Raw genomic sequence first — 27,498 nt, forward strand, 5'->3', positions numbered from 1 at the left:
CCCACGCCTCACCTGGATGTTACCCAGGGCCCCTAGTGCCCCGAACCAAGCTCCACTTGTCTCATCTATTCCAACCCAGGAAGCTCCTGAACCCATGCAGTTGGGTCTGCTCCGTCCCTATCTGACCCCAGAGGAGAAGACACGCAGACGCACACTTAACCTGTGCCTGTACTGTGGAGAGCCTGAACACTTTGCAAGAGCATGCCCAAATAAAAGACGTAAGTGCCTGCCGTCCTCCTTGTTGTGTGCACCTGTCTTACCTAGTTCCAGTAACCACCTAACATTTTCCATTGTATTACAGTTACCTGGAAGGAACATCCCAGTACCGGTCATCATTGACTCGGGAGCATGTAGCGGATTCATTGACCGGACCTTTGTCGAAGACCATCATATCCCTACTCAAACTAAGGCCCAGGGACTGGCAGTTTTCCTAGCGGATGGCTCCACCCTCCGCTCCGGTCCTGTTACCCAGGAAACAGTTCCTCTACTGGCCACCATTGGCCCGGAACATCAGGAACTTTTACGCCTAGATGTCATCTCCTCTCCCCTCTTCCCAATTATCCTAGGAATACCTTGGCTACAGGCTCACAATCCTAGCATCGACTGGTCTACGGGCAAGATCCAGTTTTCTTCGGAATATTGCAAACAACACTGTTTACGGGAGACCCCTTTAACATCCTCCCAATGCCTGTGCCTAGATTCAGAAATTAAGTCTTACCAAAATCTTCCCGAACCTTACCGGGATTTCCTGGACGTGTTCAGTAAAAAGGGAGCAGAAACTCTTCCAGTACATAGACCCTACGATTGCCAATAGAACTCCTACCTGGTACTGAAGTTCCTTTCGGGAGGATTTTCCCTTTAACTGAGCAGGAGCTGGGCACCTTGAAGGTCTATATAGACGAAAACCTGAAAAAAGGGTTCATGGTCCCTCCACATCTCCAGCGGGGGCAGGTATCTTCTTTGTAGAAAAAAAGGATCACTCCTTACGTCCCTGCATTGATTACCGGGAGCTTAATAAAATCACTATAAAGAACAGATACCCACTACCTTTGGTTCCCGAATTATTCCAGAGATTAGGATCTGCCACCGTCTTCACCAAGCTGGACCTCCATGGAGCCTACAATCTGATCCGCATAAGAGAGGGGGACGAATGGAAGACGGCCTTTCGTACTCGATTCGGGCACTACGAGTACCTTGTCATGCCCTTTGGTCTGTGCAACGCACCGGCTACATTCCAGCACTTCGTCAACGATGTTTTTCGTGACTTCTTGGACTTATGTCATCGTTTACTTGGACGATATCCTGGTTTTCTCTGCTTCCCTGACTGAGCACCGCAAACACGTACGAAACGTACTCACCCGGCTTAGACAACATGGGCTTTACGCCAAACTTGAAAAATGCGAGTTTGAGCTCCAATTCATCCAGTTCCTAGGCTTGATCATTTCCCCTGACGGCATCAAAATGGATCCGCAAAAAGTATCTACTATCCTGGATTGGCCTGCACCTTTAGACAAGAAAGGAGTACAGCGTTTTATTGGCTTTGCCAATTTCTATAGGACATTTATTAAGGGATTCTCTTCGATTATAACTCCCATTACGGAACTCATTAAACAAGGAAGCCGGTTCTGCTGGACTCCTAAGGCTCAAGAGGCCTTTGAAATACTCAAAGCGCTGTTCACGTCAGCCACTATTCTCAAGCATCCCAACCCTGCCTTGCCCTTCGTCTTAGAAGTGGATGCTTCCGAAGTCGCGGTTGGAGCCGTGCTCTCACAAAGACAAGGTGCCAAAGCACTCTTGTACCCTGTGGGATTCTTCTCACGCAAACTCTCCCCTTCCGAGAAGAATTACGACGTGGGAGATCGGGAACTTCTAGCCATTAAAGCAGCCCTGGAGGAATGGCGTTATCTCTTGGAAGGTGCAGCTCATCCCATTTTGGTCTACACGGACCACAAGAACTTAGAATACCTAAGAACGGCCAAGAGATTGAACCCCCCGGCAGGCAAGATGGGCACTTTTTTTTTCCCGATTTTATTTTTCACATAACCTACCGACCCGGATCCAAGAATGTCAAATCCGACGCCCTTTGCCGAATGTTTCTGGATTCTGAGAAGGCCCTGTCTCCAGACACCATTCTCCCCTCCGGAAATTTCCTGATCCTACAGGAGGATCTAATCTCCCAAATCAGACGATCCTCTATGGGAATGTCTCCACCCGCTGAAGCTTGTACCAAGGATGGGCTGTTCTGGTTCAAGAATAAAATTGTGGTCCCTGAGGAGCTAAAAGTGCGGGTGTTAAGCTTGTGCCATGATCACAAACTGGCCGGTCATTTCGGCACACGGAAGACAACTGATCTTGTCCAACGCACCTTTTGGTGGCCTCACCTTTCTAAAGACTGCAAGGAATATGTGGAGTCCTGTAACACATGTGCCAGAAACAAGAGTAGCCGGACAAGAGCATGGGGTCTGTTGAGACCATTACCAGTCCCAGAGAGACCATGGGCCATGATTTCAATGGACTTTATCATTGAACTCCCCCCATCAGAAGGTTTTTCGTCCATTTTTGTTGTGGTAGACAGGCTGTCTAAAATGGCCCATTTTCTCCCCATGAAGGGCACCCCTTCGGCCATGGAGACCGCTTCCATCTTTATTAAGGAGATCGTCAGACTGCATGGAGTACCGACCAATATAGTTTCGGACAGAGGCGTCCAGTTCACCTCCAGATTCTGGAGAGCCCTTTGTGGCGCCCTTGAAATCGAATTGTCATTTTCTTTGGCCTACCACCCTCAGTCAAATGGACAAACCGAGAGGACGAACCAAACCTTGGAGCAATACCTCCGCTGTTTCTCTGCATTTTCCCAGGATGACTGGGCCTCCCTGCTTCCCATCGCGGAGTTCTCCTACAACAACCCACTACACTCAGCTACCAATCAGTCACCGTTTTATGCCAACTATGGTTTCCACCCATCCTTCTTGCCTGGACCTATGCCCGAGTGCCCTGTTCCTGCTGTATCCGAAACTTTGGATTTTTTTTCAAACAACAACAAATTGCTGCAGGAAACCATGACCAAGGCTCAGGAAGATTACAAGAGAATCTTTGACAGGAAGAGACGGGGAGAACTTGTTCTGGAACCTGGCAATTCTGTCTGGTTATCTACCGCTAACCTCAAGTTGGCCTGTCCATCCAGGAAACTGGGCCCCAAATACTTGGGTCCTTTCTTGATTAAAAGAAAAATCAATAACGTGGCTTACGAACTTGACCTTCCTAACTCCCTGAGAATACATCCAGTCTTTGATGTGTCCCTCCTGAAGCCGGTCACCCCCAACTTCTTTTCCGGTCATAGCATTGGCCCACCCAAACCTATTGTGGTTGATGGCGAAGAGGAGTTCGAAGTGGAGGCGATTCTAGATTGCAGAAGAAGACGCAATCAGGTTCAATACCTTGTAAAATGGAGGGGCTATGGACCCGAAGATAATTCGTGGGAGCCGGAAAGTAACTTACATGCCAGAGAACTTCTGCAGTCTTTTAAAACCTCTCATGCCGCAAAGATGGCCCAGCTGGGCATCCGGAGTCTGCCCTTGAGGAGGGGGCACTGTCAGAGAGGTTAGCTGATTGGGCGCCGGTGCGCGCCGGGGCGCGTTGGCGCTCGTGTCTCTGTGCGTGCCGGGGCGCGTGTTCCTGGGGGCACCGGAGTGTCTGGCCTGACCAGCCGTGGCGTGCAGGGTGGCGTCCGGGCGTGCGTGCGTTCGCGCTAACGCGCGTCCATCTCTGGGCGTTACCGCGAGCGTGCCCGGTGGTGTGAGCGTGCACGCCGGTGTCGGGGGTGCGCTCGGGCGCGTGCGGGGGCGCCTTGGCGAATCGGCGCATGCACGAGTGCGGCGTTTGGCGCCAATTAGCCTACTTAAGCCTGCCTCTACCCTGATTCGGTGCTGCCTGATCAAACAGCTCTGTACCTTGTTCCGTGATCTTCCTGTGTTCCTGTATCTCCGTAGTTTGACCCGTTGTGACCCGGCTTGCCTTTGGACCTCCCTTGATTGCTGCCTGAACCCGACCCCGGCTTGTTTGACCTTGTTTCTGCCTACTCCCTTGTACCGTTGCCGCCAGCCCGTTGCCGACCTCTGCCTGTGTGTGACCAGCCTGATTAGCTCCTGCTCAGCATCTGCTCCATCAGTCTTGAAGCTCTACCGGTTGCTTGCCAGACCACCTTGCTCCAGGACCCTAACATCAGGCCCTCATACCATTCCGCATTCGTGGGCCTCCTGTCTATTCTACCAGGGGCCCCGAATCGGATACGTAAGGGAGCCTACCCTCTGCCCAAGCGGACTCTCCTGTCTGGTAAGTGTGGGACCTGACATTATGTTTCTTAGTATCCCGATGCAAGCTAAAACTTTGAAAATAGGATCCTGGAATGTTAGGGGTCTGGGGACACCGCTCAAAAAGTTGTCAGTGTTCTCTATGATGGAGAGGTGTGGGGCAGACCTGGTCTGCCTGCAGGAAACTCACCTAACCAAAGATACAATTCAGCATCTACAGATGCGAAAATTTCAATATCAATTCCATGCGGTCCACTCCTCCTTTAGCGGGGGGTGAGCATCTTGGTGAAATCTGGGGTGAAAATTTTCCTGCAGGCAGTCCAGTATAGATGAATCGGGTAGATATATTTTTCTATTCTGCTCTATTGATAGTGTTATGTATGTGGTGGCAAACATATATATTCCTCTGCCTTTCAGTCTGGATGTTATGCTCAAATTGAATGAATTTCTGTTAGATAAAAAAGAGGTGCCGATTATAGCCATAGGGGACTTTAATGAGATCCTAGACAGAAGGCTGGATAGATTCCTGGTTCGAACCTGCTCAGAGGGTACAGAGAAGAGTCGTTTAAGTCTATTCTTGGATGAAGTGGGGTTAGTGGATTTGTGGAGGGTGCGGAACCCGGGTGTGCTACAATATACCTGTCGTTCAGCGTCAAATTCTACTCTTTCAAGGATAGACCTAGTCCTGGGGAATGACAGAGCGCTCCAGATACTAGAAAAAATCTTATATTGGCCAAGAGGTATCTCAGACCACTCCCCCGTGGTGGTTACACTGAATCTAGGAGAGTTTAGACCTCGGAAAGAGTGGAGTATAAGCCCGTACTGGTTCGAAGTAATCAAAAAGTCGGATGGGATTCTCAAAAAAAAAAAAGGAGATGTCAGACCCATCTTAGATCTAAAGGATCTGAATCAGTTTCTACACATTCTATCCTTCCGAATGCAGTCAATTTGTTCGGTGGTCTCCACCCTGCAGGGGGAGAATTTATGGCATCAATAGATATCAAGGATGCATATCTTCATGTGCCGATTTTTCCCGCTCACCAAAGATATCTAAGGTTCGCGGTAGACCAGCGCCATTTCCAGTTTTTGGCCCTTCCTTTCAGTCTTCGCTACAGCTCCTCGAATTTTTACAAAAATTCTAGACCCTCTCTTAGCAAATCTACTTGCTACTCATAGAGCAATCGGTGGCACACCTGAACCGCGCTGTCTTCAAGACAGTAAGACATTTGGAAAGACTAGGCTGGATAATCAACCTAGAAAAGTCTTATTTGCAACCTTCAACAAGTTTGGAGTATCTAGGCATGATCATAGACACCGCTCAAGGCAGGGTGTTTCTACCAGAGCCAAAGGTCAAGGCCGTAAGAGCTCTAGTCCGCTTAGTATTAAGCAAAAAAAGTCCATCCATTCGGCTATGTATGAGACTGTTAGGAAAGATGGTTGCCACTTTCGAGGCTGTTCCATTTGCCCAGTTTCACTCAAGGCCCCTGCAGAGAAGCATTCTTGCAGCTTGGAACAAAAAGACTCATGCCTTGGATCTTCCGATGTGCCTATCCCCAAGGATACGCAAAAGCCTCAATTGGTGGTTACGAACCAAAAATCTTTTGAAAGGCAAAGCCTTTCTTCCACTACAATGGAAGATCGTAACCACAGATGCCAGTCTAACAGGCTGGGGAGCAGTTCTGGAAGAAACATGCACGCAGGGAAGATGGTCTGCAACCGAGAGATGCTTGCCCATCAATATTCTAGAAATTCGGCAATTTACTTGGCCCTCATGGACTGGTCTTACAGGCTACAGGGTCATCCTATTCGGATACAATCCGACAATGCCACGGCTGTGGCTTACATCAATCACCAAGGAGGCACCAGAAGTCTGGATGCCGAAAGGGAGGTGAATCGCATTCTTGCATCGGCTGAAAGCCATGTTCCCTGCCTGTCTGCGGTATTCATCCCAGGAGTGGAAAATTGGCAAGCGGATTTCTTAAGCCGCCGGCAATTTATGCCCAGGAGAATGGTCCCTACACCCCGACATATTCCAAACCATATGTCAAAGGTGGGGAACACCAGATGTGGATCTATTCGCGTCCAGATTCAACAGAAAGCTGGATAAATTTGTGCCCAGAACAAGGGATGTACTTGCTCAGGGGTCAGATGCTCTGACAATCCCGTGGGATCAGTACAATCTAATGTATGCCTTCCCTCCGAACCCACTTCTTCCGCAGGTCCTGGGAAGGGTCAAAAGGGAAGCAAAGTCGGTCCTTTTAGTAGCCCCGGCTTGGCCCAGACGACCTTGGTATGCAGAGATCGTAAAGATGGCAGTGGGCAGGCCGTGAGTCCTCCCATTCCGGCCAGATCTGCTCACACAGGGTCCGATTTGCCACCCTGCTTTACGAAGTCTAAATTTGACGGCTTGGCTGCTGAAACCCACATTTTAAAAGACCGTGGGCTCTCGGAGTCAGTCCTTTCCACTCTGGTCAATGCCAGAAAGCCGGCCTCCAGGCTTATTTACTACAAAATCTGGAAGGCATATGTTTCCTGGTGTGAACCCAGGGGATGGCATCCTAGAAGGTATATGATTAGCAGAATCTTGACCTTTCTTCAGTCAGGCCTAGAAATGAGATTGGCTTTGAGCACTATCAAAGTTCAAATTTCGGCTTTGTTGTATTTTTTCAGAAGCCAATTGCTTCACATTCCCTGGTCCGGGCCTTTATTCAGGGGGCACTGCGGTTGAATCCGCCAGTCAAACCTCCAGTATGCGCATGGGATTTGAATTTGGTGTTGTCGGCTTTACAGGGACAACCCTTTGAGCCACTGCACCTGGCTCCTTTAGCGCTTTTGACTAAAAAATTTGTCTTCTTGATAGCCATATCCTCTGCTAGGAGAGTATCAGAATTGGCAGCTTTTTCTTGTAAAGAGCCATATTTAATTATTCACAAGGACAGGATTGTTATGCGTTCTAATCGTTCCTTCTTACCTAAGGTGGTTTCAGGATTCCATTTGAATCAAGATGTAATCCTACCATCCTTTTTTCCAGATCCGCAGTCCACGGAGGAAGAATCTTTGCACACTCTTGATGTGGTTGGAGCAGTCAGTGTCTATCTGCAGGTAACCGCTCAGATACGGAAAACTGATTGTTTGTTTATTCTGCCAGATGGCCATAAGAAAGGCCAAGCAGCGTCGAAATCCACTCTTTCTAGATGGATTAGACAGGTTATTTTTCAGGCTTATGATATAAAGAGGAAGACTCCTCCTTTTCATGTGAAAGCGCACTCAACTAGGGCTGTTAGTGCTTCTTAGGCAGTGCATCACCAGGCCTCCATGGCTCAGATCTGTAAGGCTGCGACTTGGTCTTCAGTCCATACATTCACCAGATTCTATCAGGTGGTTGTAAGAGGGCAAGAGGATACCGCCTTCGGGCGCAGTGTACTGCAGGCTGCAGTTTAGTCCCTCTGGTCCGTTTGCGGTCTATATTTTCTGATCTGTGTCTCCCTCCCCTCTAATGAACATTGCTTTGGGACATTCCACTATATAATGAATACTCTGTGTCCCGTGATGTATGATCAAGAAAATAGGATTTTTAAATACAGCTTACCTGTAAAATCCTTTTCTTGAGAGTACATCACGGGACACAGAGCTCCCGCCCTTCTATGGGTTTTATGTGGTTACCTATTGCTTTGCTACAAAACTTAGGTCCTCCCCATATGGGAGGGGTTATATAGGGGAGGAATTCTCCTTAATTGGGGTTAACCAGTGTCCAATCACTGATGGTGCCTATCTGACCCACTATGTAATGAATACTCTGTGTCCCGTGATGTACTCTCAAGAAAAAGATTTTACAGGTAAGCTGTATTTAAAAATCCTATTATTTAAAACAACCTCACCTATTCACCCATGTCTCCATGATTAATTTGACTGAGAAATTGCTTTGAAAAATAGAGGACAAGGGGGCACTCTTTACATCTAGAGGAAAAGAGATTTCATCTTCAAATACAGAAATGTTTCTTCACAGTAAGAGCTATGAAAATGTGGAATAGACTCCCTCCAGATGTGGTTCTGGCCAGCTTAGTAGATTGCTTTAAAAAAGGCCTGGATCCTTTCCTAAATGTACATAATATAACTGGGTACTAACATTTATGGGTAAAGTTTTTCTAGGGAATATCCGATTGCCTCACAGGGGATCAGAAAGGAATTTTTTCCCCTGCTGGAGCAAGTTGGATCATGCTTTGCTGGGGTTTTTCGCCTTCCTCTGGATCAACTGTGGGTATAGGATTGTGTTTATGGGATGGTATCATATATATATATATATTTTTTTTTTTAATTGGTTGAACTAGATGGAATTTTTTCAACCTGACTAACTATGTAAAACAACTAAACACAATATATATTTTTTGTTTACTAATGCTAGCACATGTGTCAAACACAAGGCTTGCGGGCCTAATCTGGCCCTCCAGGCCATTTAATTTGGCCCTCACACTCAGGGCTTTTCTTCAGCCAGAATTTAGCTTTCATCGTCCTTTTCTCACTCGCCAACATCACGGTCGTGGTTGGGTTTCTGCACCTATTCTCTGACGTACAAAAAACACTGAATACATTTATATAGTCTTACAGATACAACCGGCCCATTGAGGGCAACCATAATGCTGATGTGGCCCGTGATGAAGTTGAGTTTGACAGCAGCATAAGGATTAAACATGGCCCATGTTGATTTCAGTTCCACTTTAACCACCCTGCATGTACAGTAAAATACTTATTTATCTACCAGAAATGCACTCAGCATTTAAGCCCTGTATTAGGTGACAACACATGGCATTTTTGTGAACTCTGTGGTGTTAGCCCTGCCTGGTATCTTTTGCTAAATTACTTAACCACTCCCACTCTCAGATCTCTAAAATATAAAAGTTAATCCAATTTATAACTAGGAGAGTTAGGCAAAATAGGAGAGCTTTTTAAAATAACACAGGAAGTGTGCAGAGGACACAAGATCAACAGATTACATAACAGCCCATCTAGTTCAAACAACAGAAAAAAATAAATAGAAAACCTCTATATAAAGAATAGTATACCCACAGTTGATCCAGATGAAGGCAAAAAAACGCCCCAAAAACTATAAAGTATGGCCCAATTTGCTCCAGCGGGTAAAATAAATTACCCGAAAGGGAGCAAATAAGATCTGTTCATAGTAAGGCTTTACATACACCTTGTACGAGTACCCTGGGGAAAACACAAATCCTTATAGCTGCCTACCCTGGTCTTTTTTTTAAGGTAAATAATAAACTGGAATGCTCCACAGTTTTTGCCTTGTAGTAGATAAACATTGCAGACAATAATATTGCACACAGTATAACTTTACTTAAAGTGGCCCTTATCCATAGTACACAAAGCTTTGCCTCCAAACCCAATTGTTTCTGTTGGGAACTGAAGTGTAGCCATCAGTAAAAATACCACTGGAACTCAGTCAGAGAGGTATCTCCAAGTATACACGACCTTAAGTTTTACTAATAAATTATCTTAACTGTTCTACTCCTTCAATGATTATTCTTAATACACATCTTTATTTTACACTGATTCTCTTCAAATAGGTAACAATGTATCCTGCTTTCCTGATTTAGGAACATTGGATGCCTATAAGGTCCTTAAAGTGAGGCTTCACTCTTTAAATCAACAATCAACTATTTTTAATCTTTATGCTGCTACCATTAGTATATAGATAGAAAGTTATCTTATATTTACTTGTTTCAAACTTTTTTTTTTTTTTACTTACTTCCTGGTTTCCATGCCTAAGGAGGCAAAGGGGGTCCTCAGCTAAGCACATCCTCCTGCATGCATGCCTGAGTTAAAGCAGAGTTCCAGCCGAAATATGACTTTAAAGATAAATACCCCTAGAATACTCATGCCTCGAGCAATGTAACAAAGGTACGCTGTAAACTATGCCCAGTTTTCTATTTGTGCAGCATCATTTTCTTCCTAAAGGAGGAGGTGAAATTACATATAGGCATAAATCAGGTAAGTGAACAGAAAAAAAAAATTGCTAATTCATTTTAAGGATGCATATTAGTGCTGCAGGGTGAAGAGTGAAAAATATGGGTGGAACTCCGCTTTAAGGGCAGATGGATCCCAGGAAGTAAATGCTACACGAATCATTTGCCCCTACTCAAGATGGCCACAGACACCCCCAGTGCTAGAGGGTGTTTTTAAAGTGATTTCTCAGCAAAATAAAGCATAAAGACATGGGTAAATTGGTGAGTTTGCTTTGAATATTAAAAATGGATTAAATAGCGTTCAATGCTATAAAAACATAATTGTTTTAGGTATTATTTTTTATTATACTTTATATTGATTCCTATACTACATGTACTTTTTATGACTCTACTTAATAGTTAGTAATTTTTATTTGGCAGGTAGTAGATGTATTGCGTGAGGCTCCACATTCTTCTGATTCTCGTGAATTAAGACGTCTTCTGCGAGGCCCGCACTTTAAGGCAAGCCATATTCTAGAGAAAAAAAGTAACATAATGCATATAGCAAAGCAAATATATACTACTGTATATGACATTTTATGTTGCACTGTAGGAACTTGCAATTTACTCCTTTATTACCTCAGGCTCTCTTGTCGGCACATGATATTGTGGCACAGAAAGATTTTGAACCCATTCTTCCCCCACTGCCAGATAACATTCCTGAAAATGAGGAGGCTATGCGGATTGTGTGCCTGGTGAAAAACAAACAACCGTTGGTAAGGTGTTATAGTTATGAATTTTGATGGTCGTTTTGTTTGGTGAGCCTTTAAAACATGTAGTTAAGGTATAGAAAAACACTCATATATCATATTTTATAGAAGATCTTAAACTACAGAAGCTGACATAAAGCACAAGTATCCTTAAATATGTTTCTTGGTAGAGTATCCTTAACAGACCCCAAAGTCTACATGTCATAATTGAAATATATATTTCGAGGTGTAAGTAGAGATCACAGGACCCACTAAGTACCCATTGGCCTATAATGCTGCCCTATTTTGCAACCTCTTAACATATCCCTGTTTATAAACTGATAGTTGGATTGTCCACAGTGCACATGTTACCGTCAGCAAATAGGCTGCAGGTACAGGCAAGACTATTGAGAGATTCCATATCCTCTTCATTAGGCCCTGCTTTGCTGAGCCTGTACTGCATACTTAAAAAGATTGTTTCCTGTGATTAATGAAACACCAGTAATATCCCAATAGCCCCAAAAAAGCTCTGACTTTGGCCACATTCATTGGGGGCCTCCATTCCTGTATGGCCTTTACTTTCTCATGATTCAGAAGTAAGCCTTTTCTAGAAATAAAGTCTTAGGAACTAAATACCGAAACAGATAGCACATACTGGGTTTATCCTCTGGAAGAGGAGCATTGTTCAGCCCAAAAACTGGCACAACCAAATGGGAATATTAAAAGCAGTTTACAGCCAGTCTGTTATGCTGACAGGAATCTGCCAATCCCCACCTTGGCCTGTCCTACAGCAGAAAGGGATTCCTCAGTCTATGGAGGAGGATAGGAGTCCCTCAGGTTTACACATTCAGGTGCCTATGGTCCACAAAAAAGAGAAAGGTATCATCCTTTTTCCTTACCAAGACATCCGTTGTTGCATTATCTGTTCTAGAATCTGCTTCACATGATGGTAGAGGTGTGGAAGTTTGCTCTAATATCTCTCCTGGATAGGAAGGCTCTTTCCTATGGGTATCTCATGTTCAATCCAAATTATACAATCTAGGTCATTGCCCCCATTTACAAACACCTCTGACCACTTATCTGTTAGTTGCTTTACTGCTTCTAACTGAGTGGGTTTCAGTTTTTCAGTGGTCAGTTGTAGGAGTGATAGTATTGGCACTCCTGCCCACTCTCAGTTCATTCCAACCAACCACTGGCTCATATTCACTCTTACCACCTTGGGAACAATCATATCAGTGATTATTGCCAGTTCCGACACTGATGTCCTGGGGATCAAGTGGAGTGGAAAAGTTTAAGTGGTACCAGTTATAAGGTAGAGGACATGTCATAAAATCCAATCTCAAGTTCACATTGGCATCATCCCATTGATGAATATGGTATTTTTGAAAACAAAAGTAGTGGAACTTTAAATATGCCAAATGAGAACAAAGTCAGAATAAAAATCTTTATAACATTTTATTACACATAAAACATTGTCATAAACACAATATTAAAAACATAGATATGCATAAATAAACTTTGCGATAAATACAAAAATATCCAAATCTGATGGATACATGTACTTGTAACTGGTCTACGCTTTATGCGGGATTCCCCGCTTCTTCAGGACCATACATATATCACAAGTGTGTTATATACAGAGTTTATTACGATAACTAGTACCATACCTTGCTGGACCACTGTGAGGGTCCTGGCAACGAAAAAATTGAGCCACTTCTAAGGGAAGGGTTCCTGAATGACAGTGATCCATGACGAGAGCCAGCAATAAATAGGGAGTATAAGCTCTTGATTAGGTGATACCGCAACCTCTGTTCCAAAGGAAACACAGATGAAGCCAGCTTTTTCCCAGATGTTTACAGAGCAAGGGTCAGGGCCCTCAATGCCTCCAGAACATGAAACAGTTGCCTGGCCTCTTGTGGGCCAAAGTGTGCAGGGCACCCCTTCAGTATCTCAGTTTTCAGTCCCTGGATGATATTCTTGCCCAATTTCACTTGCAGCCACCCTTCCCTTGAGGTGCATGTGATCACTATCTCCTCTTGGCCTAGGTCATGCCCCCATACCTCAACTTTCTTTTTTGTCAGATTTGTTTGATAAAAATTTAAAGAATAACATACAAGAATTTGCTCGGGTACAGTACATTATCCGAGGTCCCATTAAACAACATAATCTGTCGCACACACTCTCTTGGCCGTCAAAGCTTCAATGAACAACAAGTCAATTACCACTTCTTTGGTTCTTGAATGGCTGGCTTCCTCTGGGTACAGTTAAGGCAGTCTCTCTGGTGATGGCCCAACTCTTGGCAGCCCCATTGTCCGTAATCAGCAGCAAGAATGGCCAAATCTGCTTAGCTACACTAGGAAACTGGGACCAGACTATATATATATATAAATATATATATATATATATATATATATACACACACAAAATAAGGCAGCGCTACATAAAAATAACCATTACATCAATGCATGTATCGGTGCAAAAATGACAGTGGTAGTGATATTAGTGATATTAAAGTGAAGAGCAGGTGATAAATTCCTCAGTCCATATACAGTGAAAAAGTCCCGTCTGGATAAAGATCCCAATCACTTATGTTCAACGGTAATCTACCACCATCACCTCCACTCGTGAGTAAAGTCGGGGGACAGATCACCCCTTTAGGAAATACTCTTACCAGACTAAGCTGAATAATAGGCATCAATCAATAGTCACAGGTGTCACTTAATGAATGGGTATCTCCCTCCCATACTGCAGCTCAGAAGTTGGATCTTACACTGATACACTCATGCAAATGCAAAAAGAAATATCCATAGCATAATTCCATTTAAAATGCTTTAATCTCAACATCCAAAACCCCTCTTAAGAATTGCACTTACAATGTAGACAATAAATGAATCACACTGACATCATCCTCGTCCGGGAAGGATCAGATACCAGGCGGCGTCTCCTACCTCACTCTGCGATGCTCACTAGTGAGCGCCCGTCCCGATCAGCATGATGACGTCACTATTGGCAGTCGCTGGGCCCAACCCTGATGCGTTTCGTCATCAACGACATCATCTGAGGGTGTGGCCAAATGACGCGACGTACCAGGTAATATACCGCCCTCATCCCAGCCAATTGACTCTGTCTGAGCCTCGTTAGTGGACAGTCGCCATGGTAACTCCCACTCCGCTCACACTTCCTGGCTAGCTGTGAGCGGACATCTCTAAATCTGTCAGTGCCCTAAAAGACACCGACCAAAGTTATCTGTGCTATAGAGTCCGTAAACTACAACATTAAAGGGTGTCATTTGTGTCATTAAAGTGGACGGTTGCCAGATGACTGCCTTGCTGGATTCTGGCAGTCTAGTAACTCTAGTGCATGCCAGTCTCGTGATCCAAAAAGTTGCAGCAACAGCTAATGGGCGTTGTTTGTATTCATGGGGATACCAAGTCCTACCCCACGGCCATTGTGTCTATCGAATCTCCCTGTGGCACCATGGACCATGAGGTTGGAGTAGTCCCAAATCTCATGTATAACACTGTCCTCGGACGAGACTTCCCTTTTATCTGGGACTTATGGGGAAAGGCCCAGGGAGCAGGGCCCCCAGCTGGAATGGATTCCTACTGCCCGGAACCGCTGGAGGGGCAGAATAAAGAGAAGAGTCTGCAAATTTTCCCTTGGAGGTCCTTGCAGGTGACACAGAGGACCCCCCTCTGGAGTTAGACCTACTGGACCTGCCCACGACCCGAGAAAAGTTTGGCATGGCCCAGCTTAGGGACCCCATTTTAGCTAGGGCAAGGGAACATGTAAAAGTGGTAAATGGGGTACCCCAAGACCCTGGGGAGAAAGCTCTATTCCCCTATTTTGTTATGGAACATGACCTGTTATACCGAGTCGATGAAATACGAGGAGAGAGACTGGAACAGTTGCTAGTACCTCCACCTCATAGAAGCATGGTGCTAGACCTGGCACATTCTCATGTTCTTGGGGGACATCTGGGGGTGGATAAAACTAAGAAGAGAATATTGAAATGTTTTTATTGGCCAGGCTTACACAAAGAGGTAAAATTGTACTGTGAATGTTGCCCAGTTTGTCAGCTCACCGCTCCGCTCTCACATTTCCGGAGTCCATTGGTACTTTTATCCATCATTGACAGGATTGCCATGGACATCGTAGGTCCCATGGTTAAGTCCGCCAGGGGGCACCAGTATATCCTGGTTGTCTTGGACTATGCCACCTGGTACCCAGAGACAATCCCGTTAAGGAACCCCTCAGCTAAGAGTATTGCTAAAGAGCTTTTTCTTATGTTTTCACGTGTTGGTATTCCTCGGAAGCTGTTAACTGACCAGGGCACGCCCTTCATTTCGAAGGTTACTAAAGAATTGTGTAAATTGTTTAAAATGAATCATTTACGCACTTCTGTGTACCACCCACAAACAGATGGTCTAGTGGAAAGGTTCAACATAACACTGAAAGGAATGTTAAAACAAGTGGTAGCGGCAGATGGTAGGGACTGGGACTGCCTCTTGCCCTATCTCATGTTTGCTATATGGGAGGTACCCCAAGCCTCCACCGGCTTTTCCCCTTTCGAGTTGCTGTATGGCCGACATCCGAGAGGCCTATTAGATATAGCAAAAGAGACCTGGGAACAAGAGGCAACCCCACTCAAAAGAGTAGTGGAACATATTGCTCAAATGCAATACCGGATTGGAAAAGTCATGCCCATTGTTAAAACCCATTTGCAACAGGCTCAGCAGGCTCAGGCTAGAGTCTATAACCGTTCAGCCAAGATCCGAACCTTTAACCTCGGTGACAGAGTTCTTGTGCTGGTACCTACATTGGAGAACAAATTTCTGGTGAAATGGCAAGGGCCATACGAGGTTGTAGAACAGGTGGGGGAAGTTAACTATAGAGTACATCAGCCTGGCAAAAGGAAGCCCTACCAAATCTATCATGTTAATCTATTGAAGCCCTGGAAAGACAGAGAATCCCTTGTGGTCCACGCACCCTTGGAGATGACTACCGCAGGTCCTTTTACCGTGCCTGGGGTAGAGATCGCGGAGGCCCTGTCTGTAAGCCAGAAACAAGAGACCAAGAAATTTCTACTAAGAAATAGGGAATTCTCTCATCTTCCAGGGGTAACTTCAGTAATAAGGCATGATATTGTGACCGAGCCTGGGGTGAAAGTTAATTTAAAACCTTATCGCATCCCAGAAGCTCGTCGCCAAGTAGTCTCAGAGGAAATAAGGAGGATGTTGGAACTTAATGTAATATAAGAATCTCATAGTGAGTGGTGTAGTCCAATCGTCCTTATTCCCAAGCCGGATGGAAGCATCCAATTTTGTAATGACTTCCGAAAGCTGAATAAGGTGTCAAAATTTGATGCTTATCCAATGCCCAGGGTGGATGAGCTAATTGAGCGTTTAGGACATGCTCAATATATCACCACCCTGGACCTTACGAAGGGGTATTGGCAAATACCACTTACAGAACGTGCGAAAGAGAAGACATCCTTTTCCACTCCTGAAGGGCACTGGCAGTATAAGAGGATGCCATTTGGCCTACATGGGGCCCCGGCCACTTTTCAGCGGATGATGGATCGCATCCTTAAACCCCACCAAGCCTATGCATCTGCATATTTAGATGACGTGGTAATTTTTAGTGCAGACTGGGAGAGCCACTTACCTAAAGTGCAGGCTGTTGTTAATGCCCTCCGTTGTGAGGGTCTGACAGCCAATCCTAAGAAGTGTGCTGTAGGATTAGAGGAGGCCCAGTATTTAGGGTACATTATTGGCAGGTGGGTAGTAAAACCCCAAGTCACAAAAGTCCAGGCAATCCAAAGTTGGCCAAGACCCCTTAATAAAAAACAGGTCAGGGCTTTTTTGGGGTTAGTAGGCTACTACAGAAGGTTTGTCCCCAATTTTGCTACGTTGGCCGCTCCCCTTACAGATCTTACCAAGGGGGGGAAGTCCACAGGGGTAACTTGGTCCCCAGAAGCTGAGAAAGCTTTCCAGAACCTAAAGACATCCCTGTGTAATAGCCCTGTCTTAAACACCCCAAATTTTACACAGGAATTTGTAGTGCAGATGGATACTTCAGAAGTGGGATTAGGTGCAGTGTTGTCCCAAGTGGTGAATGGGGAGGAACACCCCATCGCATTCTTAAGCAGAAAATTGACCTCTGCTGAAAAAAGATATGCCATTGTAGAAAGGGAATGTCTAGCCATCAAATGGGCTCTTGAAAGTTTAAAATATTATCTGTTAGGGCGACAGGTTAAGTTCCTAACTGACCATGCCTCTCACAAATGGATGGCCCAAAATAAGGAGAAAAATGCAAGAGTTACTAGATGGTTCTTGGCTCTACAGAATTTTTAATTTTTAGTAGAACATATACCAGGTAGCCAACAAGCTAATGTGGATGCTCTCTCCAAAGTTTACAGTCTGTTTGCCCAAGTTGCTCAACCCCCCGAGTTTGAGCGGGGGGGGGGGGGGGAGGGGGGTCGGCTATGTAGCCGGGTACCTGTGAAACTGGTTAAAATTTCAAGAAAAATGGTTGATGAGATATATGTTACTCCACGGATTCTTATATTTGCAATCTAAGATAATACCAACAAAGACTTCAGGGTAAAGAAGGATAGTTCTTTACCCTGTATTGGTAAAGTCTGTTCCGGGGCTGGTTTTATTGGGAGTCTGATATAGATCTGGGTGGGACAGACTCCTAAGTCCATGGACCGCAGTTTAATGTCTTCTTTTTAGGTCTTGATTAAGGCAGCTTGTCCTAGCTCTCAGAGAGAGTGTGTGTCTCCATGTGAGGAGGCAACTAGGAGCATGGCTGCTTATTCCCTGACTTTGGATACAAAGTATTTACGTTTGTAAGGACACTTACTAAAAAACCAAGGACTGGTCAGACTACGGGCACAATATGGCTCGGTAGAGCAGAAGTTTATTTTTGTTTGATTAATGGCAAGATGCCCTTTTTCTTCTGTTTGGGAATACCCTGTGGATTAAACATGATGTTTTCCTAAAGAAACTGTGAGTTTGTCCCTGCATTGAGTCTGCTCCCATATATATATATATATATATATATATATATATATATATATATTAGCTCATGGGGATCACCTTTTCTGGAAATTAGGGTCAGCGTGCAGGCAGTTTCTTTAAAATCTGGCTGGTATTTAGAAGAGGTTTGCAAAGTCATGAAAACAAACAAAAAAACAGTAAAGTAAATCCTTGCCATCCGGCGCTAAACTAAACAGTAGACTCCTCTCTATACGGTGTGGGGCTGGTCCCCGTCATCCACAAAACATGTGATAAAGCAAACCTTTTTAAATCCAAGCAGCGCTTCTCTCTCTGATTCCCTTCTGAGTCTCAGGCCAGAGCTCTGCTGTGCTCTCTTCCTGCTCATTTAAAGTCCACCTGAGCGTTGACTCAAGTGGACCACAACAACCGGACCGTAACGAAGCCTGCCACAGAGGCTGGAAAAACCTGGGCCGGATTCCGGTTCAGTCTCTTACATAGAACGCATGCGAGGTGAAATATTCTGATTATCCATTACCTTACCTCTCATACTGTCACATATTCTCCCCCTCTGCTCAAGCCCCTGTGGCTGAGCAATAGTCCCAAGCATACAGTGCATGCAGGAGAGGGCATCCGCATTGTTTTGGAGCTTGCCCGGCCTATGCTCTACTGTAAACTTAAAGGGTTGTGAAGCCAGAAACCATCTTGTCACACAGCCATTTTTCTGAATGTTGTCACACATCCACTTTAGGGGAGCATGGTCGGTGACCAGCTTAAATGACCTACCCAACAAGTAATACTAAAGGAAGTCTAAGGCCCATTTAATAGCGGGACGCTCTTTTTCGACAATGGCCTAGTTTTTTTTCATGCTTGTTCAGTTTCCGGCTCAGGTATACAACCGGGTGCTCCTCACCATCTCTGTTCTGGGATAGTACAGCCCGTAGGCCCACCTCAGAAGCGTTCGTCTGTTCCACAAACCCCTTTGTGAAGTCCAGGGTCATTAGCACCGGTAGTACACAAAGGGCCTGCTTTAATTTCTGAGCCTCCCCGGCTTCAGGATTTCATTTGACCATGACCAACCCTCTACCCTTCGTCGGGTTGGTCAGAGGGGCGGCAATGGTGGCAAAGTTGGGTATAAAATGTCTGTAATACCCTGTAATGCCCAGGAAGGCCGAACTTGTTTTTTGTTTACCAGTTGGGGCCATTTTTGAATTGTCTCAATCTTATTGGTCTGAGGCTTGACCAGTCCCCAGCCAATAAGGTACCCAAGGTATTTGGCCTCCTCCAGGCCTATGGCACACTTTTTTTGGTTGGCCGTGAGACCTGCTTCCCTAAGGGAATCCTACCACTGCTTGTAATTGGGGCAGGTGCGATTCCCAATCTGGGCTGGATGACCACATTGTCCAAATAAGCGGCTGCATACGGGCGATGTGGTCTCAAAGTTTTGTCCATCATTCGCTGGAACGATGCAGAGGCCCCATGCAGACCAAAAGGCACCCGCTTGTACTGAAATGAGCCCTCAGGAGTGGAAAAGGCAGTCTTCTCCTTGGCCGTTTCAGTTAGCGGTATTTGCCGGTAGCTTTTCATTAGGTCTAGGGTTGTTATGTAGCGGGCCTGTCTCAACCTGTCCACATGTTTGTCGACCCAAGGCATCGGGTATGCATCGAACTTGGACACACTGTTGACTTCCCTAAAGTCATTACAAAACCTAATAGTGCCATTGGGTTTTGGGACCAGCACTATGGGGCTGGACCAATCACTGTGGGACTCTACTATCACGTCCAACTCTAACATATTTTTGACTTCTTTCGCGACTGCCTTTCACCTGGCCTCTGGGATTCTATATGGCTTTACATTTACGCAAACCCCAGGTTCCGTCACTATATCATGCTGGATCATCTTGATCAGTCCGGGTAAGGGGGAGAAAAGGTCTCTATTTTCACACACACGCCCTAACGTCACTTTGTTGTGCGATGGACAGGGAATCCGATATGGGGACGTCAGGTGTCACCGGTACCTGGTCTGTTGGAGGCAGGGATGCAGCCAGTAAAGTCTCACTGTCCTTCCATGGCTTTAAGAGATCCACATGAAAACTGTTGTGGTTTCATTTTTCCTGGTTGTAGTTTACTTCCCCTACCCTTTCGACAACCTCAAAGTGACCCTGCCACTTGGCTAGGAACTTACATTCTACCGTGGGCACAAGTACCAACACTCTGTCCCCGGGGCTAAAAGTATGGCCCTTGGCATCCCAATCATAGACCCTCCTCTGGGCCCCCTGGGCTCGCTCCATATGTTCCCGTACCAGGGGCAGGACAACTGCGATTCAATCCTGCATCAAGGAGACATGATCTATGATGCTTCTATATGTGGTGGCCTCTCCTTCCCACATTTCTTTGGCGACATCTAGCAGCCCCCTGGGATGTCTACCATACAAGAGCTCAAAGGGCTCTCCAGCTTCCTCGATCCCCCCCCAACAACGTCCCCTTCCCTTTGGCAAAAAGGGTCTGGTGAGAGTTCCTGTGCTTCCCCAGCAGGGGGAGCTCTATCTACCAGACTCCCTTTGCTCTCCCATAAACTCCAAAAATGGGGAAAATCTCTCCCCACTAAAGCTTCATGAAGAAGTGAAGGTACCACCCCTACTGAATGTGTTACACTGCCCCATGGGGTATCAACCTCAACCACCACTGTCTGGTAGTCCTGAGTGTCCCCATGGATGTAAATGACCCCAATAGTACTGGGGTGTAGTTTTGTGGGGTTTACACAATCATTTCTGATTAAGGTCACCACACTACCAGAGTCTAGCAGCGCTGTGAGTGGCTTTCCATCCACTGAAATAACACACTTTTGTTTTTCAATGCGACTCTGACATGATGCAGTATATGCGACCTGTGCAAACAGAGATATGCTTCTTTTCATATAAGCATAATCGTATTGCATAGGTTCATCATTAATAGGACAGTTTTCAGCAATATGCCCTAATGCATGGCAACGAAAACACTGTATGTGCTCTACCCCCAGTCCTCCTAACGGTCCCAAACACCTTCCTGGATTCTTTGGCCAGTCTCCAAGTCTAGGACCCACAGTCTCATTAGCTGTAACAGTCTAACTTCCCCATGCTCTTGAACCCCAGAACAGTCTTACCAGAACCACTAGGCAATCTTGCACCCCTAGACACACCGAAGTGGGGCGTAGACAGGTTCACCAAGTCCTCAGTAGCAATGTACCTCTCCATTAGGTCCACCAATTGGGTTGCAGTTTTGGGGTCCTCCTGTCTGACCCACTTCCTCAGAGCAGCAGGGAGCGTACGCAGGTAGTGGTTCATTACCACACGCTCCACGATCTGAGGGCCTGTCAGGGTCTCTGGCTGTAACCACTTCCCGGTGAGGTGGACCAGGTCGAACATTTGACAACGGGGTGGCTTGTTGCTGGAGTAGGTCCATGCTGGGCCAGTACTGCCATGGTGACACCCAAGCGTGCAAATATTCCTGTCTTCAGAGTCTCATAGTCCTGGGCCTTATCCAGTTCCAGATCAAAATAGGCCTTTTGAGGTTCTCCTGTCAGAAATGGGGCCAACAGACCCGCCCACTGTTCTTTTGGCCATCCTTCGTGGACAGCGATTCTCTCAAAAGTCGCAAGGTATGCCTCAACATCATCGGCAGGTGTCATCTTCTGTAGGTGGTATGTGGCACGTACCAATTTTGGTTCCACTGGCACAGGAAGTGTGAACCCTTTTTTCAATTCCACCAGAGCCTCTGTGAACTGCCGGTTCATCTCCTGCTGGGCCGCATTGGCCTGTAGCAGGGCCTTTAACATTTCCTTCATCTTTAGAAATTGCCCGCCGAGTCCACCACGCGTGGGAGATAAGCTTGTGGTAAAGCAAACCTTCTTTTTAAATCCAAACAGAGCTCCTTTCTCTCTCAGATTCCCTTCTGAGTCTCAGGCCAGAGCTCTGCTGTGCTCTCTTCCTGCTCATTTAAGTCCACCAGAGCGTGGACTGAAGTGGACCACAAGATCCGGACCGGAACCAAGCCTGCCACAGAAGCTGGAAAAACCCGGGCCGGATTCCGGTTCAGTCTCTTAAAATAGAACGCATGCGAGGTGCAATGTACTGATTATCCATTATCTCACCTTGCATACCGTCACCAAAAAAAAAAAAAATATATATATATATATATATATATATATATATATATATATATATATATATATATATATCGCTTACCCCCGAAGGAGCGGCTGATTATTTGCTATATCTGTAATTCACATTTACTACTCAACCCTCGCAGCCCATAGATTTAAAAGTCACAGTCCTTAATGCTTTTTCTTAATGCTTTATTCATCAACATAAACTGGGATAGGAGAAGGACTTCCTTTGAGATGCTCTTCTATTACATTGTCATCTTTCAGTGAATCATACAGGAAAATCTGAGTACAATTGCGGACAGTCAAGAAATCATTTTTCTCTTCAATCAGGGACGATGGAAGTAAATTTAATAGAGAATGATTTGATAAAGAGTCACTCTGAATAACTTCTTCATCTGGATAACTTTAAAAGAACGATCCACATCTCTACATGTGTGCTTGCAGCTTCACCGTTACCTCTTTACCACTACTTCCCACCGACACGGTACTTCCAAGTTAAGCTAAAGGAGAGCCAACTCTGAATAACTCCTTCCGCTTGACTGATTGGAATCCCGGGGCAATGCTGAACTCAAAGTCATAGGCCGTTACAGCCCATCTCACTGACTTGTGCACCAACAACCCTCAGTCTCTGGCAGTACCTTTACCTTGGGCTTTCACTCACGTGATCAATAGTCCATGTGCCACTCATAAACGATCGATTGCCCAGTTTCCTTCCGCTTTGCTGCTACTTCATCCGCAATGATCCTCAGCTTTCTCTATCTTTTTGTGGCCCGTTCCCCTCCCCGCAGGGGCGGCCTACGACATCCACGACTACACGCAGCAAGATGTCGTCTGTTCCTCCATGAGGACTGGATCTCCACCGTTCTCGCTAAGGTGAAGCTCCGTTGGCTCCCCGGAGGGGAAAACCTCCAACTTCCCCTCCGGGAGCCAGGCTGGCTCTCTTGCTCCTCAGAGCAGGACTGGACTTGGACGCGAGCTCCCGTGGCACCATGTGACTTTTTATATGAGAGTCCCGGGATTACCAAGCAAATTAATGATTGGCCAAGACCAACACATAACCCACCTGTCACTCAAACATGGAAATCAAACAAAACAGGCCTGCTGCAAATAGAATCAGCCTGTCTAAATTTACCTGTAACAGAAGCTAACAATAAAGGTCACCTGCTTAAAAGTAGGTGCCCGCTACATATATATATACAGTGGGGACGGAAAGTATTCAGACCCCTTAAATTTTTCACTCTTTGTTATATTGCAGCCAATCATTTAAGTTCATTTTTTTTCCTCATTAATGTACACACAGCACCCCATAATGACAGAAAAACACAGAATTGTTGACATTTTTGCAGATTTATTAAAAAAGAAAAACTGAAATATCACATGGTCCTAAGTATTCAGACCCTTTGTTGTGACACTTATATATTTAACTCAGGTGCTGTCCATTTCTTCTGATCATCCTTGAGATGGTTCTACACTTTCATTTGAGTCCATCTGTGCTTGATTATACTGATTGGACTTGATTAGGAAAGCCACACACCTGTCTATATAAGACCTTACAGCTCACAGTGCATGTCAGAGCAAATGAAAATCATGAGGTCAAAGGAACTGCCTGAAGAGCTCAGTGACAGAATTGTGGCAAGGCACAGATCTGACCAAGGTTACAAAAAATTTCTGCTGCATTTAAGGTTCCTAAGAGCACAGTGGCCTCCATAATCCTTAAATGGAAGACGTTTGGGACGACCAGAACCCTTCCTAGAGCTGTCCGTCCGGCCAAACTGAGCTATCGGGGGGAGAAGAGCCTTGGTGAGAGAGGAAAAGAAGAACCCAAAGATCACTATGGCTGAGCTCCAGAGATGCAGTCGGGAGATGGGAGAAAGTTGTAGAAAGTCAACCATCACTGCAGCCCTCCACCAGTCAGGGCTTTATGGCAGAGTGGCCCGACGGAAGCCTCTCCTCAGTGCAAGATACATGAAAGCCCGCATGGAGTTTGCTAAAAAAACACCCAAAGGACTCCAAGATGGTGAGAAATAAGATTCTCTGGTCTGATGAGACCAAGATAGAACTTTTTGGCCTTAATTCTAAGCGGTATGTGTGGAGAAAACCAGACACTGCTCATCACCTGTCCAATACAGTCCCAACAGTGAAGCATGGTGGTGGCAGCATCATGCTGTGGGGGTGTTTTTAAGCTGCAGGGACAGGATGACTGGTTGCAATCGAGGGAAAGATGAAAGCGGCCAAGTACAGGGATATCCTGGACAAAAACCTTCTCCAGAGTGCTCATGACCTCAGACTGGGCCAAAGGTTTACCTTCCAACAAGACAATGACCCTAAGCACACAGCTAAAATAACGAAGGAGTGGCTTCACAACAACTCCATGACTGTTCTTGAATGGCCCAGCCAGAGCCCTGACTTAAACCCAATTGAGCATCTCTGGAGAGACCTAAAAATGGCTGTCCACCAACGTTTACCATCCAACCTGACAGAACTGGAGAGGATCTGCAAGGAGGAATGGCAGAGGATCCCCAAATCCAGGTGTGAAAAACTTGTTGCAGAGCAGACATGCATTGTTAGAGCTCCACACCGCTGAGGAGAGAAGAGAAGGACAAAGCGGAGCCTGCAGGCTCAAAAGGTATCCATTTGAACCTTTTTGCCCCAGGGAACAAACTGTGAAAGTTTGGGCAGGAAATATGGTACTGGGAGGAAACCGTGGCAGAAATAAAAATCACCTCACAAAGAGCTCACAGGCACTCACTGCAGCTGAAGCAGCTCCAGTCACCTCACAAGATACAGCATCAGGGCGCTCTCACAGACAGAAAATGTCACAGCAAGACTCTCCATTTGAGTCAGATACAGAACAAATCCTCTCACAAACTTCTCCACAAGCCTCCTCAACATCCCCAGTAATATTATTACAATTTGAAAAGATGCTTCATAAGGCTTTAAAACAAACCTCAGACCAAATAACAAAAAACCTAACCAAAGAAATAAGAGAGCTGGGAAACCGCACCGCAGCCTTAGAAATAAAAATGGATGAAATTGAAATTACAACCCAAGAAAATATAACAGAATTGGAACAATTAAAAAAAGAGAATTTAATACTTCAAACTAAGCTCGAAGATTATGAAAATAGAGCCAGACGTTCAAACTTGCGCATAAGGGGAATACCTGAAACTGTGACAGACCTGCAATCTACTATTACTGCTCTATTACAAGAACTAAAGCCAGATATCCCTATTGAACGTTTAGAACTGGACAGAGTACACAGAGCCCTCACAGCCAAAAAGAAAGATGGACCCCCACGTGATATAATCACAAAATTTCATTATTACAGAACGAAAGAACAAATACTAATTGCTGCAAGAGAAAAAAAGGAACTTAATTTTCAAGGACACAATTATCAAATTTTTGCTGACCTATCCCAACTTACTATTACTAAAAGACGATCCATGAAACCCCAACTAATGGAACTGCAACGTCACAACATTATGTATCAATGGGGCTTCCCCTTTTCAGTCAGATTTAACCACCAAGGTACAATTTACAGAAGCAGATCAGCAGATGAACTACAACAAACCCTTTTAAAATTAAATCTGACAGAACCCACAAGCAGCAACACTCCCACACGCAGAAGAATGGCATCATCTTCACCTTCAGGCAGCACCCAGAAAATTCCAGAACAAAATGGGAATCATCATTCTCACAAAAGAGGCCGTTATGCCACATCATCCTTGGACCAAGAAGATTCAATGGACTGACATTAAAATTCCTGATATCTCTTCATTTATTATACTAAGAGATGGTTCTCTATAAAAAACCTGTATTTATAACTGAATGTAACTGCATTCTGATAGTCACACACTGTGTGGGATCAAGTTACATTCCAGTTATATTTCTTATTACTTCTGATTCATATAGCCTTAGAATATATAAGTGAAATAAGGAAATTCTTGTTCAGTTATATATTATCAGGTAATAACAATAGATTTATTACTTTTTAGGACAAATATGTTCAATAATCCAGAAGTAATGGAAGCTTTTTCTTTCTTTTCTTAAAACAAATATATTATTACCTAACTAGTTCCTAGACTTATGTTTTTGTTTATTCTAATCTGAAGCAATACAACCTCAATTTTATGAGTTAACATATCTAAACAGTTACATATGAATAAAATATGTAATTGTTTACTCTGGAGGGGTTAAAGTCCCAAAATAATTCAAACTATCTTCATCAATACCAAAGTTATTAACAGTACCTTTCTAACTGAATTATTTAGCCTAGGGCAAGACTAACCATATACAACCACCCTGGAATAAATAATTTCAACAAAAACTATATTCTGCACTCCAATTAATGAAACATCATTTTGATGTCTTTTGACATAGCACTTCTCTCCTGTAAGCGGAAGATCCGTGTACCCCCATTAGCCCTCCTCATTCTCCCAACCATATTATGTGGGAGTGTGACGAAGGCACTTATTCCCCTGAGAGAGATATTTATTCTCTTTCACGGGTAAATTGTGATTACTTGCAAAAAATAATTTATACAATGTATCATCTAATCTCATATGTTTTTTGTTTACTCTTTACTCCAGAATTCACTGGTTTCTTTTCTATCTATTCATCTCTTCAGTCCACACAGGTTGATCTGCGCAGTCAGCTCTGCATAACAAAAAGTAAGTCAAAACTATTTGATCTATTGCCATGGCACCACTAAATATACTTTCCCTGAATGTTCAGGGAATAAATGTCCCTCAAAAAAGGACCAAAGCCTTCCGTACTTTCCATAACAAGAAGGCTCACATAGTATGCCTCCAAGAAACACACTTCACCAAAGATTCTACTCCAAAATATATTTCTCCTTTTTATCAACAAATTTACACGGCTTCTGCCTGTACCAAGCAAAGGGGAACTCTAATTGCATTTCACCAATCCACACCATTCACCTTATCATCAGAAATTAAAGACCCAGAAGGTAGATACCTGATACTCATGGGTTATATAATGGATACAGCAATCACGGTGATTTCCTACTACGCTCCTAACAAACAACCTACACCATTCCTCTCACATATATTACAAGTGATTAATACACACAAAATAGGAACAGTGATAATGTGTGGGGATTCGAACCAGGTCCTCCTCCCATTTCTAGATAAATCACCTTTTACACCATCCATAATAACCTCTAGATTACCTTTTTCTCAACTTCTTTCCAAATACAATCTGGTAGATTCATGGAGAGAAAGTAACCCAATGAAAAGGAAATTCACTTATTTCTCGCACCCTCATCAAACCTTCACCAGAATAGATCATATTTTTCTAACAATAGGAATGATACCAGAAA

At 44.7% G+C, this 27,498-nt stretch overlaps 1 protein-coding gene across 1 annotated transcript in view; it reads left to right on the forward strand.

Moving 5' to 3' along the window:
* The window catches only part of MPP4 (MAGUK p55 scaffold protein 4), a 155,401-nt gene that overhangs the window by 42,095 nt on the left and 85,808 nt on the right, over nucleotides 1-27,498 (forward strand). The window contains exons 5-6 of the mRNA XM_073633302.1: nucleotides 10,706-10,786; nucleotides 10,909-11,040. Of these exons, the coding sequence (XP_073489403.1) occupies nucleotides 10,706-10,786; nucleotides 10,909-11,040 (213 nt within the window). The remainder of the gene's footprint in view (nucleotides 1-10,705; nucleotides 10,787-10,908; nucleotides 11,041-27,498) is intronic.

This window comes from Aquarana catesbeiana, linkage group LG06 (assembly GCF_042186555.1).
Source record: "Aquarana catesbeiana isolate 2022-GZ linkage group LG06, ASM4218655v1, whole genome shotgun sequence".
NCBI lineage: Eukaryota > Metazoa > Chordata > Amphibia > Anura > Ranidae > Aquarana > Aquarana catesbeiana.